At 46.3% G+C, this 16,358-nt stretch overlaps 2 protein-coding genes across 2 annotated transcripts in view; one reads left to right on the plus strand and one right to left on the minus strand.

The window, feature by feature from the left end:
* Positions 1 to 9,945, minus strand: part of LOC139763847 (uncharacterized) — a 56,711-nt gene extending 46,766 nt beyond the window's left edge. The window contains exon 1 of the mRNA XM_071690191.1: positions 9,838 to 9,945. Coding sequence (XP_071546292.1) covers positions 9,838 to 9,853 — 16 coding nt within the window. The 5' untranslated portion in view covers positions 9,854 to 9,945. The remainder of the gene's footprint in view (positions 1 to 9,837) is intronic.
* Positions 9,946 to 13,713: 3,768 nt separating this feature from the next.
* LOC139763852 (venom phosphodiesterase 2-like) overlaps positions 13,714 to 16,358 on the plus strand; it is a 36,055-nt gene continuing 33,410 nt past the window's right edge. The window contains exon 1 of the mRNA XM_071690202.1: positions 13,714 to 14,144. Coding sequence (XP_071546303.1) covers positions 14,076 to 14,144 — 69 coding nt within the window. The 5' untranslated portion in view covers positions 13,714 to 14,075. The remainder of the gene's footprint in view (positions 14,145 to 16,358) is intronic.

Genomic DNA, 16,358 nt, shown 5'->3' on the forward strand with positions numbered 1-16,358 from the left:
GAACGCGACAAGCAGAATTACATATTTCTTACATTCTGACGGATTGATCTTTTCTCTACCCTTAGGTAATGACCTATTGTCATACTATCTCTTCTGACGTAGGTCTCCCAAGTTGGCAAAACTCTTGTTGTTTAGCTCCAATGAACGTCCTAAAGGTTAGCAGTTAAAGGGGCGGGAAATGACTTAACTGTACGTTATCATAAGGAATATACTGAGCTTCAGAAAGAATCTCGCTCGTATGTTGCACACACCCACACAAACACACACAACTCGCAATTTTTTCCCCGCGCGTCCCTGCATGTTCTACGGTAAACACAGTCTGGCCTGGACCTGCAGGAGTGGGTCCCCCTTCCACAAACCTCGCCACGTGCACGCCCTCCACACCAATTTAATGGTCGAGATGACAGTCCTCCTCAAACATGATGTCTTCGGTTCCTGGTATTGTCGTTGCGATGCTGGTGGTGGGGGGCTAGTGGTGGTGGTGCAGATGGAGGCTAACAACAAGTATATGTGACAGGAGAGGTTTGTTCGATCCCAACAAATTTAACAATCTTTAACCCACATCCATATGGTTACCTCGTTCCAACCAGTGTTACCCTGGCCCATGGCTCCACCCCATCAACATCGTTCCGTCCTAGGGAGTAAACTAGCACAATTTTATGTCTAAACAAAATTATGACTTTTAGATGTCTCTCAAAATATTAATGGGTTGACACCGTCGCGATTACGCTGTTAATTATACAGCCCCCGACACAACACTCCCCTGTCTCCCACATCAATGACCCACCTTCCTTAACGCTGCCCCGCCTACCACATCAGTTCACCTCCCATGCAGTGCTTCGCGTCCGACACCATTAAAAGCTTCTTAAGCAGCCTGGTGTTTTCAATGCCTTTTTTAAGGTTCTTGTGATGCCTGATTTTGCTCTCTATGCTTTGTTAAAGGTTCCTGCGATGCCTGGATATGATGTCACTGCTTTGTTAAAGGTTCCTGTGATGCCTGGGTATGTTGTCAATGCTCTGTTTAAAGCTTTAGTTCCTTCGAGGCCAGGGTATGTCGTCATTTCTTTATCAAAGTTCCTTGAGCCCTTGTCTATTCTCTCATTACCATGCTAAGGGGTTCCATGGAGACTGGCTTCAGCTGTACTATCTAGAGCAGCTACAAAACATTCAAAAGACCCACTAGGCTTAAATACTGACAGAGCAAAACGCAGGCTAAGCCTAACCACAGAATGTGCAAAACATTAACTAGGCTTAACCACAGAGTATACAAAACACTGACAGTGGCTCCCAGCCATACAGGGGACAGAGGTGGCTGGGGTTCCTGAACCATACAGTGTTCAGAGAGGTGGCTTAGGTCGGACAACCATATAGTGTACGGGGATGGTTGGTTCCGATACCCAGTGTCTACATGGGTGGCTGGGGTCCAATACCTTGTGTACTGGGGTGATGAAATCCGCCAACCATACAGTGTACGGGGGTGGTTACTTTGTATGGATTTTATTTTCAAACTAAGTATTCTCCTTAACTAATCCCTTTACAGCACAATACTGAACAAGGTGTTCCATCTTCAGTTGCATCGAGTATCCCATGGACTCCCCCACAAAAAAAGACCTATTCTTACATTCAAATCCCCTAGCACGAAGATATGATCCCCATGCATCAAAATGATCAGCAAAACATCACCAATAAATAGCACTATCAACAAAATATCACAGTAATATAATTCAGAATAATCTATAAACAACAAAAATATAACATCAGAAACTCCGACAAAAACATTACTAACAATAACATAAACAGTAACATGCCACTGTTTTGCCAACTTTAAAATTTCCCTTTCAGCGCGGGCCACAACATCTCACCGTGGCGGATCCCCTACACTTCCAGTGTGATGAGTACCGGACCATCAGCTGCAGGATGGATGGAACAGGTTGTTTTTATGTCTACCTTACGTACCAGCTGAAGCAAAAACCACATTCTCGCATAATATATAAATCCAGGGCCCAGGGGCGAGATCCTTGTGTTGCTTTTTCTTTCGCCCGTGGTTCATGCCCTACGCAGGAGATAAACACCTCTAAGAAACGCGCACTTTTTGAAATAGTATATTATGGATCGTCCTTTAACTCGAAGGCGAAAATGACATAGTAGCCCAACGTGTCGCAGAGTCGTGAGGTCGCCTTGTCGGAACCCATCATCCTAAAGTCAAGTTGAATCGTCGCAGCAAATGTACGAATCGTAACGAACTCTGTCCTACTTTCTGTGTACGAACTATAGATTCGTGTAATGACTGGAGAAACTTGTGCCTTGCGGCGGAAACACGAGTGAGAAGGCTGGCCAGTCAGGTGCACACGAGAGGAGCGTTGGACGTGTAGCAGGCGTCACCAGGCAGCGGGTAATGACATATAATATCCTCCTTAACACAGTTTCACTCATGTTGGTGCGACCAGCTACACGGGAGACACCGACTACCTTGCAAATCCCCTAGGACACACCTTCAGGAAAAACGTTTTGCTATCTAAAGCTGCTTCACGATACAAAGCACGAGTTACATACGAAAATGAGTCGCTATACGAGCAGAAAGGGACGTGACATCACAGTTAAAGGTGCATTATGATAAAAAATACAGGAAAATAGCGTTAGTTACTACAGCGCGCGCTGCATAGACACAAGAACGAGCCACAAGAGCTAATGCACCGTGTTTAATCGTTGTATCTTAGTCACGTCGCAAGCACAAGGACGTTGTTTCGCAGGTAACGAAAAACTTTGTCGGGTTGAGACGACAGCAGCTACGTCTCGGCCACAACTATGTCGGGCCGCAACCACAGATGTATTTCTTGAAAACCACAACAGGCTAAAAACACGCACAGTGTACAGTGTACGTATTTTGAGGCTTTTGCGAGAACTCGATACAAATACTCATTAACGTAAGAGTGATGATAGAACTTATTTTATGGAACACTTGAAATATACTTAAGCATAGGGCACCTTGCAATATCATGTTCTTAAGAATGCTCAGGGTGGATTTTGGCAAGTACAACGCGTTCACGGGGCTGGGTTAACGACAGCTAAAAACCTTAATGTTTCCCTTATACTTTACTTTATATCTAGAAAATCACTATATAAAGATCTGATCAAATAGCACCAAAGAAATTCATGTTGCACTTAGTGGGATAGTCAGACTTACCGTTAGAATTTACATGAATTTTAAGGTGATACAACAAAACCCAGGCAGGCTAATAATCTGAAAACTCTTCTACCAAGCAATGACGGTGGCCAGGAGTTTTGATATAAGGAAAAATGAAAAAAAAAAGTCCTCGTATAGCGCAGACCAATAATGAGTTCCGGATTTACTAATCGATTAGGTATAGCTGTGGTTAACCTTCCTGACGTCTAATCGACTGGCTCAGCGTCGCTAGTCGCGCGGGCATACGGCGTACAGTTTACCGAGGTTTTCTTCCTCTGGTCGGTAGATTAATGGGTATCAACAATGGAGAAACTAGCCATTCAACAGCTTGAAACTCGTCTCCCATTAACGCTGGAGTCTCCTTGCCCCTCACTGAGAAGCCGTTGAACCTAACATGGGTAAGAGGACGTAGCGAGAAACAAAACATGTCATGAAATGGAAATGAAATGATTTTTCGTGAGGAGCTGTCGCCTAACCTAACTACTTCATGCACATGTTCAGCAATCAAGCAGACACGCAACATGCACATAGCTCACAACTAGGACAGATGAAGCTTACAAGGGACCACTGAAAAGAACAGCAACTACATTATGATCAACAAGTTAGTTTTTACTGTGCACGAAATGACGCTTTGCAGGACAACGAGTCACCAGTAAAGAGTGTCTCATCAACCAATAATTTGTTATACTACAACACAGGAAACGGATACTTTCAGCTGTACATGAATAGATACTTCAAGTGCCCTCACCAGGAGTTGTGATGCTTGCCTCTCCAGGTGCTTTGTGGTTCCTGCCGCAACATGCGCTGTGCTATGCATGCTGCAGCAGGAGCACTGTAATGACCATCTCGTCAGGTGCTCTGTGGTATCTGTCGCACAAGGTGCTTTGTGCCGCTTGTTTCACCAGGCGCTCAGTGATGCAGTGCCGTATCTGTCACCTAACTCCACTCCGCTTGCATCTAAATCCATCGAAAGGAGTATAGACTAATGAAAAAATAAAAAAAAAGTGATTCAGAAGTCTGGGGTTCGTGGAATGCTCTTACAAGGGGTAACAACGAGCGAGGAGAGGCGGTATTACCAGAAGCGGATAGAAAGGAGTTCAGCGTCGTTGAAGATATATTCGACCTAAAGGAGCCTTACCTACCATGTTCCCCATTAAAAGGGAAGTCTAAGAATACAATGCAAGAGAAGATGGGGAAAAGGTTAATGAAAATGAATCACAAGTATCGGTGAACTGACTTGACTAAAAATACTTTAACATACAGGTTGAGTATCGAAGCAGCTAGGATGATTTATGAGCCGCATATTGATCACATGCAGACCAAAGCCTAAGCTTAATGGTTGCTTGATTGGGTGTATCGCTTTAAAAGTTCACCGGAATGTTCTGAAAATATACTTAAAACGGAAGCATTACACGGTTAGTGAACTGACGTCAGCAAGCAGCTAGATTTTACACTGAAGCCTAGCTTTGGTTATGTACCGAAACCTGCTATTTTCCGTTTCGCCATATCCTACTAATATTTGCATCACGTCATACTATGTTCAACAGACGTGTGATGTGCATTTGTTATCTCTTGTGTCCATCGAGATATTCCTGTTGTATGTCTGTAGTCACCGGAAAAACTACAGCGCGCCTGTGTCTATCACTGTCTGTTACGCGTCTGCCTTTGTGAAGGTTAACGTCTGAAAGCACTTCCTCAAAAGAGAGGAAATGGCTCTCCCGTGAGATTTTTTCTTAACCACGTATGCATGAGAGATGTACGCACGTGCACTATGTATACGTGCATGGATGGCGAGGTCACACATTATGGCAGTTATTTTGGTGCACTGATTTTCACTCCGATCCCTTCTTTCGCTATCCTCTTTATCGCTCACAACATCCTGTTTCTGTACTGTATATTGGCTTTATCATTCTTGTTTCAGTACTGTGTACTGGCTTTATCACTGCTCTATACTTGTCTGGGTTTCAGATACCAGTCTAATCTCGTAGAAGTTCCTGTTGTGTTTAGCACCCTGCAAGTACGTCGTCAGCAACTCTTCTTCAGATCGGCCGCGGGACGTGTGGACATGCTTGAGGCAAGTTCTCGCTCCAGTCGCATGAGGTCCTGCTTTGAAAGCCTTAGATGCATTTGGAAGAAGGATCCTCTAGCCTGCATCCTTTCTCTAAGTGATCACTGTATATCCATACGCGTGTGTTATATGCTGATGGGTCTTGAACATATGTCTATACTTCTTTCCCCCCCCCCCCCCCTGTCCACATCTTATGAATCTAATTATCATTATCAATATCATTATCACCATAATCATATATTAACTTATCATTGTGGACGTTCCTTGCTTGCCACCAACTCATGACACAGGAATGAATCCATTTAGCCAACACAGGTAAGCCATTCGCATCTCTGATACTAGGAGTCGAGAACCCTTACCCTAGGGTGTGGCGAACGAAGTCCTCCTGGGAGACGAGGGTTGTTGCGAAGCCAGCGCTAGCCCAGCTGACTCATCAGCCTCCACGCCCTCCACCACAAAAATCATTCCCACTGGAATAACTCGTTAGAACTGCATGACGCCACATGGGGGACCGGACCAGCCCGGCTCACGGCCGTCTGCCTCGTCAGTTCGTTTTTTTTTTTTTATTTTTTTTCGACAGTATCAATCCGTCACGAACTCCAAACCGACTCCACGTTTCACATTCTTTGATAACTGCCATTACCTAAAGTATACATAACCTCACCATCTGAATCTATATTATATATCGACTTTCACTGGGGGTTATGAAACCAGCGAGAGCTTCAAGTGTCTCCACGCCGAGAGACTTGTACACGCGATAAACACAGTTTGCTGAACTAGATCAGCATATTTCTGCCTGGGCTCCTTAAGCAGAATAAAGTGTCTTGTAGAACAAGTGTCTTGCGGGGGCAAGACAATGGGTCGTTCAGCAGAAGAGCAGGTCTTGGGGTAAAGGTCAAGGGGTATCATGGGCAGCACACTCTGCTATGGAGGTAGGGGATATTACCCTAGACCGTGTCGATGGTCATTACGAAGGACTCAAAATGGTAGTTAAGGCAGCAGGGGAGGGTCGGTTGAAGACAGGAGACTAGACAGGTTACAAGACCGTATATAATCGCCCACGGATGAAGTCAGGTCAAAGCGGATGCACGAGGTATACTCTAGGCAGTAAATGGGTTAAAACAGGGGAACCAGTATAGTTGTTAGGACACGTTAGAAGACACGAAAAAAACAGTAAGACCAGCACTGACGACCCTGGAGAGTGGTGAGGCAGGACAGTGGAGGGTAGATGATGGTTATGAATGAAAGACAGTCTTGGATGTTAGTGCTCGCAGAAAAGACGACCTTTAGAAGGTAGAGGGGTAGGAGATGACCCTAGAAGGCAGAGGGGTAAGAGACGACCCAGTAAGGCAGAAGAGGAGAAGACGACCCTAGTGCTTAGTATAAACGACCGTAGGATGTAATGGAAATAGATCAAGACGCCTTGAATGATGAAGGGGTGCTGGAAAAAAAAGACCTATATGATGATGACAGCAGCAAAGACTTCTCATGGTTTTTGGTGGTACAAAAGAGCCCAATTCAGGAGCCTCTTTTTGGGAGATGCACAAGATGGTAAGGGAAGTAGTCGAGGGGAACGCTATAAAAAGTCACCTTCATATCGAGGTCGCGGCGGGCGGCGGCGGCAGTCTTGGCTCGCTCTCACCACCTCCTTCCTAGGCCCACGCCACACCCTCTGGAACTTCCTCCTCCTCCCCCCCTCCTGTACCTGCTACGGTACATTTGACGGAGGTGCTGGTGGTTGATGCTGTTCCCTCGTAAGGTGGTGGTGGTGGTGATGGCGAGTCCTCTTACTGTCCCTGGAGGGGCTGATGGGGGTGCTCGCAGTGGGGACAGTGGCGTCGATCTGGGTGTTGTCACTGCCGGCCCTGCTACCGGTTCTCGGTATTGCTGAGTGCTTCTGGTTTTGCTGGTGCGTGTGGTGCTGCTAGTGCGCCGGCTGTCCACAGTGATGCTGCTGCTGCTGCACTAACGTGTCTGTGTCACACACGGCACTCGACTAGCCGCAAGAGATGCAAGATCGCCACAAGGAAAAGATTGCAGATCATTCACGCCTTCGCTTACGCACTTAAACACCAACCATACGCACCTCTAAACATGCGGATGATACATTATTTTTCCCCCCGCGAGGTTCTCTGTACTGGCAGGGAATGCCTGCTTGTCATGTACCCTCACACCCTCCCCTGGTGTACTTGTACCTGCTTACGTACAACCGTGTCCTGCCCGTGTACACCTGTATATGCCTCTGTGTATCCACATCCTGTCTCTGTGCACCCGCATCACGCCTTTGTACACTCACGTCATGTCTCTCACTCACGCCCTGCCCTGCACATCCCTAATTTGTCCCTGTATGCCCTATAATGCTATCAAAGATCCATGACTTTCTTTGTGCATCCTCTCCTGTCCCTATACACATACGCATTGACCCTGTACATGTCCTGCCTGTGTACATCACACCCAGCCTCTGAGCATTTGGACCCTGCCGCTATACACTCCGTCCTGCCTCTGTACTCTTACAACAGCCTCTGTGCAGCAATGACTAGTCCTTGTACGCTCACAACAGCCGCTGTACAAAAATGCCTGTTCCTTGTACGCTTTCTCTTGCACCTTTTCCCTGTACAGATATACCATGCTAATGCACACCCCAACCTTGTGCAACCTCACCTTACCCCGAACAGACACGCACACGAGACAGATACAGAGAGACATGGGTCCTCAAGCTAGATCTCTATATTCTTCGTAGAAGGAAACTTTCTATGCCTCCCTCCCAACGCGGTCTTCCTCCCTATCCACCACACAACTGAGACTACCACAACACTGATGCACAAAACGGTATGCAAGGTCGTCCTCTGGAATCCCTCCCTCTCAACCATCACCTGGACCCCATCCAACTGTCTGGGAAGAAGCTACTACAACATTCTCACCAGCGACTCCTCCTCCCGCCACCTGACGTCGTCCCGAGCTGCAGTTCTCGCCACCACAACAGCACCAAAGCCTTCTGAGCGCTTACAGGACAACCCCGTCCCGAATCACAGCGATCATCATCAACAATCAGTACCCTGTCATACCAGTATTTCCGTTAAGACTCTTTTACGTCCCTCCCCTATTTTTTCTTAACCCCCCTCCCCCGCTACCCGTGTATACTGTTGTTTTTTTCTAAGTTAATAAATCGATTAACATCATTACCATCATTTCATCGCTACGCATCTCGCAGTCGTACGCCCACGCTTACGCCCTGCTCGCGTATACTCCAACTACACACGTGCACTCATCCACACACATACACACACACACCACCCTGTTGTACCCAGCTCTGACCCCGTACATCTATGGTTTGTTCACGCACATCTGGCCTTCATACGCCCGTGCCCTGCTCCCGTTTATTCCAGACTATAAAGGTATACCTACACTTTATCCTTGAACACCCAGGACATTCCCCTATTCAAAGGGGCCAGCCCAAGTCACCCACGCCCTGTCCTACTATGGGTGTGATGTCAGTGGGCGTAGCGAGCGAAGAACAGGAGGAGAAGAAGGAGGAGGAGGAGGGGGTGTCGGAGGACTTGACCACGCCGGAACACACTCTCCTGCACGGTTAAAACTGGGGCGAACATCAGCCCGCCTCCAGCAGCAAACCCCACCACACTCCCTCTAGGTTCCCTCCCACTTCTCACCCACACTCTCCCGTACTCTCATACGCGCACACACACAAACACTCTCCGGTCTCCAAACTCTCACCCTATCGTCTCTTCCTCCAAACGCCCGGCTACACTCCCACGTACACCGAAGAACCAGCAGGAGGAGACCAGTGGTCGCCCTCCCCCCCCCCCTCCGTCCCCACGACCAACATCAATTCACGTTTTTGTAAAGGTCACTAACACAGGCCTTTTTCCCCCTCCCCCACCCCAAGTTTCTCCTATGCAGCCTGTTCTTCTCTCTCTCTCTCTCTCTCTCTCTCTCTCTCTCTCTCTCTCTCTCTCTGACCCTTATTACTCTATGCATCATCTTAGTTCTTCCTCGTGGCTCCTCCTTCCTCATCAAGTCGTCAGCGTTACTTTATTTACTTTCCCCGAGGGGGAGGTGGGAGGAAAAGTTGTCGTGCAAGCAGAGAATAATGTTGAACACAGGGTAAAGAAAAAAAAAAAAATTCTCAGAATAGATCACGAATGCAGGCCAATGATCACTCGGGGCACTCAAAAAAAAAAAAAATCAATATAACGCAATTAGATCATTAACACCAGCAACGTTTTAGACCGTGTCATACCGTAAACAACCATCAGAATATCACTTCCCGCCACTACGTCACTCTGTTAACGATACCTGAACCCCGGATGTAATTCTAAAGATTACACCACCAACCGTCGGAAGTGGCAAGTGTCGTAAAGGCACCGCAATCATCACCCGGTCGTTCGACTTGAAACCCGTAAAGGCAAATTTAATATTTCCCCGACGAACACAAAACTTCGAGAACCCATGGTCAGCAAAGACGTAACCTTCTGGAAGGGTACTGTATTCAACCCCCTCCTCCCGGAGGCAGTGTGTCTCGAACCGGGTTAATGTCCCAGTGATGGAAGGGCGACGGCTGGCCTACCTGAGATCCTGGCCATGGTGTATGCACCTCCTGCAGCAAGGTTAGCTCGTCCAGCGTGTGTATCACTGCTCACACCCGACCACACACTGCCGGGGCCACACTCCACACTCCTGCCGCACTAGTTCGCTGCCCCGCCCCGCCCCGCCCCGCTCGGAACATACCGTCCGCAAATACCACCTACACTACCGCCGCCCCAGTTTTGCTCCCGATCGTCCGACCTCCTCCCCTGCACGCCCTGACCATCGACTGTCATAACCCACTCACGTCCCCCACTGGTGTTCCAATTTTGGTTCTTCTGTCCCCCGCCCACTGACTGTCATGGACGGCTCCCATCCACAAAACCACTCCCTTTTCCCAGTGTTTTGTTTTGCCCCGCCCACACGCTGTTACGGACCCCTCACGAACAGCTCTGTTCCAGTCTGTTGTTCCTCTTTGTACTGCATGGTACGCTACCGGCATCCAGGAAGGCCACAGTGAAGATCGTGTCATATCATCACGCGTGAAGTTGCGTAGCGGATGGTGTTGTGTGTCCCCGGAGTAGGATAATGTTCGTGACAAGACTTTCCCTGGTGTGGGCCAGTTAGTTTTAACACCGTGAGACCTCAGCGTTCCTCTTGTCCAGCGGCCAGGAGTGATACAGTGAGATCTCGAGACTGGAACTATGAACGCTTAAGGTATACGATACCTTGTAATTAAAGAGAAATTAGATGTTATATTAAGATAGCGGCTCACTGGGAGAACTGGGATGTGCTGTAGTAATAAGGTCACTGCGAAGTTAAACTAAGGCGAAGTACGCAGAACTATATGAACCGTTACGGAACGAATGGTTCAAATTAGTGATTCAGTGAGGTTTCGAAGGTGCGGGTTTCCCCTCATTTGGAACTAACTTAACGGTAAGGGTATTTCAATACTAGGTTAGATATTTTTTGTTTTCCATCGTGCTTTCCCACGTCATGGAAAAATCAACGATCTTTCGATAAACTGAAAAAGAAATCGGAACATTTTAAACGTTAAAATCGCTAAGAAAGGACATTGACCCTTCAGTTCTATCAAATCTTTACTTTGAATATTTGGAGAACTTGTAGGTTTTCAGACATAAGAAAACAAAAACAAATTTAAATGTATACAATGTGAGGACGGAAGAACCGATAGGAGCGCGGTGTGAACGCAATCGATTTAGTAAACAACACACAGCGATGAAGACCGCTCTGCCCTTGAGAACGCACCCAGCGACCTCTAGCGAAGACCAGAGTACCCAAGACCTACCAAATGGACCCGCACCATCAGCAGACTACCCAGAAAAGATGCTGTCCGTTATAGCTGTGACGCCAGCTGTCCATATGTCTGTAGATCACGCAAAACCCAAATAAGACAACTGTGTATACTTTTCTCATCGGCAAACGGACCGACAAGTCGAACTTCAGTCCATTTTTTCTGGAGAGATGTACGAAGCGACAGGTGTAGGCAACACCGCGACAGATATGGACTGTGTTTGTGTGCAGATGAGGGCGATGGGTTGTGCAGATGATCTACTGGAGGATGGCGCTATCCCTGGAGGGGTGGAGTGGTGCTTAGCTGCGGCTAGTGTCGTTGCCGATCCAGAAAACGAGATAGCACAAGCGGGAGATGTGGAATAATGATGATACTGATCTTAAGGCATATTGGAGCGACTCGCAGTTAAGATATGGCTTCTGGCTTAACCGTCGAAGGGTTAAACCTAAGGCCTGGTCATCATCATATCCTCAAGAGGGTCGTACCATCGTTCTCAATGGTCGTACGGTCGTGCTCAAGAACTTAGGCCAAAAGCAGGGAACCTACAAACGAAACCTCGATGCCAAATATTGTCAAAAGACGTTAAATATATCAAGGGCTGTACGACAGGATCCTCCAAGCTCTCTGAGATAGACAGAAAAGTGCGAGAAGTGCTTTTTTTTTTTTTTTTACCGTGCGAAAAGAGGTTATAGGGAAGGGAGGCAATGGACCCCAGCACACTTAACGTGGCTAGGTGGGCGGACCATCCACTGCTACACAGCGTCGTCGTTAGCGTGACCCTCAAGCCCCCATTAATAATTATCTTGCCCGCTCCGCCCACTGTGATGACTACCTCATGAACGGTATTGCAGACAACGAGAAGATTCGGATAACAAACTAGTTAAATGTAACGCTGACACCGGCATTAACGACGTAATGGGTAGTAAGGAGGTGGTCAGCGATAACCAGGCAATTACCTCTGCCGAGACAGACTTAAAGAGATAAATATCTGTGTCGACGAAGCTAGTAAGAACAGGATGGTTGGCAATAACCAGGGTTCGAAATAGGAGGAGTCAGGGCAAGGGAATGACCCCTCCCCAAACCCGACCTCCATGAGACTCGTGGAAATGTGCCTACCAGGGGCACTGTCACCTAGCGTTACCATCTTTCCTCGTAACGGCTAAATCCTGCACGCCAGTAATACATAATCTTTATGTCAAGTTACGGCCCAATGTCCTTGAACAGATTGCCCTAATTCAAACACTGGGTATATTGAAGGAATTACTAGTAGTTTGGCAACTAGCATTAACAAACTAACTGTTGATACCGAAGGTGATTACGAATAAAGAATAAGAAGTAGGTAAAGAGATATTTGGACAGTCGTTATTTTAAGTGCATATACTTGTCAGCTTTCAGGCCTTTGGAAACATCACGTCTTAACTTTTAACATGGCTAAGTTGACCCGTGCAAGACTTTTTGGTGTCCTTGTGTGTGCCTGGTGTGCCAGCGTGGTCTGAATAGGTCAAGAGACAGTTCATGCTGCATGGTCCAAGGTCCTGCTGGTTAGGGCGGTTGTCGGAGGTGGTGGCTGTGTAGGATGAGGCTGCTGAAAGGGTGTGTAGTCTGGAGATCTTGGGTGTAAATGTTAAGCAAATGTAGGGGTGGTGGGCGCTATAAATCCTCACCTAGGGTAAGAGTTGGGTGTGCTGGTTAGGTTTTGTGAGTTGGGGTGGTATATGTAGGAAGGCCTGTGGCGGCGTGGGGGGAAGACGCGTAAAGTTGATTTATGTTGTAGCAAATGCTATGAACTGTACATTTCAAGGTTGTTCTAAGTATTTGGTTATGGTTAATGTTTCAGGTCATCATTCTTGTTAATCTTAAGGCCGAAATGAGTGTTTTCCTTGAGGTACCAAACTGCCTGTTGCTCGTCCATTATTCACTTGAGATTTCATCTTTCTAAGAAGTAAATCTTAATTCATTCCTGTAGTGGTTTTCCATTCACCAAAGTACCCTATAAATGGCCCTATTTCTATCATCGTTATTTATGCTACACAAGTTGAACATATTATATTTCTTCATAATACTTATTGCCTCATTTTATAAACTAAAATACATAAATTCAATATAACATAGCTACCCTGACGATATCTTTCATTTTCTATCAAACGAATAACTTTAAAGAAAACGAATTTTTAACCACATTTATGTTCGTGTCCATGCCTTTCCCATACACGTAACTCTATAGAAACTGAATTTATCAATTCTTAAAATGAATTATTTCTATGAAGACATATAAAACAACTTTTGAGAGATATAATATCCCAGCTAAATCTACATAGGTTCGTACTCTCAGAGGTCACTGAGAATAAAGTAAATAAAAGGGCTTGACCGAAACAAAATGAAACAATGATATCATTTATGAAACTCCATAAATCTACGCTGTGTACGTATGAGACGAGAGATGGAAAGCTTAAAATCGTCCAAATGTCGTTTTTCATCCTTCTGGTAGTAATCATGGTATGCACGAGCTGTCGATCCTTTCGCCTGCATGATAATACGCTGCAGGAACCCTCATGTGACCTTCACATGTCCCATACTACCGTTCACCCGCGCCTCTCACAAGGTGTTGGCCACTTGCAACGTTCCAGAAAACTAAACGTAAAAATACTGGTAATCTGAAACGGATTCAAAGAGTGTTGACCCTCGTTTGGATGCTTTAAAATGACATCGTCTATTCTACCGTAAATGGCATTAGAGAAGAGGCGGAAACTGAACGAAAATCATTAAAGTCGTGGCGGAAATTGGAGTGAAAATCGTCACTGGACTCGCTGGGGTTAGAATGAGCCTGCGTCTCAGTGTGTGGCAGGAGGTTGTACTACGAGCCACGGTACCAGTGCTTATGACACTACCCTGCGGGGATTTACCACGACAGTGTGCCCAACATGATTTACCCGAGGGATACCTGAGAGTCCCATGAGTGCCTCAAGATGGCGAGCGTTATGGAAGAACTAGAAATCAAAGAGCCGACGCCAAGTCTTGCGCCCAGTCAGTACGAGGTAAGATTTATACCAGCCTGGTCGCAGCGAGCCTCCGTTGATGTTTAGAGGTGTAACGACATTTCCGTACGCTCCTTGATATTTCACGTGATGGCTAAAGGAATTATGACGGCTGTTGTGAATGTTTGCGACACACACATATTAGGCACAAGTGCATCATTTAACTCACTTATTCATTCACCAAAACGTCAGTCAATTAGCCTCTGGTTGGATTAAGCAGCGTGCTCGTCGTGACTGAAGAAAACACGGTGTCGGTGTTTGAGTCGCTGCGGCAATCCATTTTCCTTCGTTCGCGAACTTTTCGCCTCACGTCTCTCCGAGAAGCGACTTGGATGAGACAGAGAAAAACAACGGTGCACTCATTCAGCACTCTGTTATCGAGATTTGTATTGATACACATTGTACCCTGTTGCCGGACAAATGCATCGTGTGTACGTGACATCTGTCTTCTAAGCACTTTACTGCAACAGATGTTGGCCCTCACAACGCCGACCCCGTTATGCTGACCATCACGCATAGATGAATGAATAATCTCTGAAATTCTGTTGTTAGGAATAAAACAGAAATTAAACACTTGTGCTTCTGTCTCGGTATGTAGAGGAAAGAAGTATATTTTCCCACAGTAAGTACACACAGTATTGTATGCCAGTTCAATAAGACGAAACTTAAAAAAATAAAAGGTACAACCTTGTACTTAGAGGCAAGGTGAAAGGTTGCCAGCTAGTCATCCGCCACTATTATTTCCAATCCCAGTATTAACCCTCGAGGGAAATATTTCATCAGTTCTCCTGAAACATTAAGTTCTTTGTTGGTATTAGAAGGAAACGAAGAAAATTAAGCTTGTACTAAACGCGGAAATACAAGTGAGTTCAACCTGATGTGTAATGGCGCCACAGCGGGAGGGTATGGATTTGCGAACGACTTTTTCGGGGATAGTGGGGTGGTGGAGTAGGGGGAAAACGTGCCTCAACGCGTGAACGGAAATGCAGTTTTCGGGCGTATCAAGTAAGGTACGTCTGAAGATGTGTGTGAATATATATTTCAAGGTTGGAAAATGTATGAATCAGAGTGCACTCTAAGATCTATGTTTTCAATAATTCTGAGTGTCTTTGGGACGAAAATTTGAGTTGGGACTGGAAATTATATATATATATATATATATATATATATATATATATATATATATATATATATATATATATATATACACACACTTGTCAAAAAACTCACTCTCAGGTGCTCCATAATTTCCCTTCTATTGGAAGGAGTGGACTTGGGCTACAAAAGCCTGCGAGATGTCCTTGGGAACACACACACACACACACACACATGTATATACTTTTATACGTTTGCCATTTCGTGCGTTAGCGAAGTAGCGCCAGGAACCCGAAGAAATGGCCTCATTCGCTCACATCCAGCCCAAATCATTCATGCACCGAATCTGGAGCCCCTTATCCTACTACGTAAGGCAAATTCAGATACAAGACAACTTGTCAGAAAATACGCACTCAGTGTTTACTAACAACTCTTTCGGGTTCTGTGTGGTAATGCACAGGTATGAAAAAAATTTTCTGAGATTTTGAATTCCGTACGCAAGGGTAAATATAACGACATATTTTAGACTATTTATAACAAACGGAACATATACATTTGAATGTGTATGGCGAAGTATATTTAAAAGATGCTTACTAAAACTCGCACGTCGGAGTGTGTTGGCTATTGTAACCTCCTCTCACACCTGTAGCTCATCTCACAACGGCAGCCTTTCACCTGTGATCGGGCCCACACCTGCAGCGTAACTCACATTTGGAGTCTCGGTCGCACCTGTGGTTCCGTCCATATATGTAGCCTTTCTAACCCACGCCTATGGCCCCCGCCCATACCTCCATCTTCGTCCACTTATAAAGCCCCTCGCATCTATTTAATTACGGCGTCATATGACACACACACACACCTCTAATCTTCAAATGAGCACCTTATATGCTAAGCACGGGAATAGCCCTTTCCCTCCCCCCCCCCTCACAATCTGACCTCATCCACATCACGTGTGCCGGAGGGACACCCCCTTCCCCCCCCCCCCCAAGTGTATTCTTACACGGTGTCCACTGTGCTGACATCCCTCCCTCCCCCTGCCCTCCCAGGTAAGCCCATGGCAGGAGACCCGCGCAGCCAATATCTGAGGATTGGCCGTTATGACAGCTCTTTCTTTTTTGG

Source organism: Panulirus ornatus, chromosome 48 (assembly GCF_036320965.1).
Source record: "Panulirus ornatus isolate Po-2019 chromosome 48, ASM3632096v1, whole genome shotgun sequence".
In the NCBI taxonomy this organism is placed as follows: Eukaryota; Metazoa; Arthropoda; class Malacostraca; order Decapoda; family Palinuridae; genus Panulirus; species Panulirus ornatus.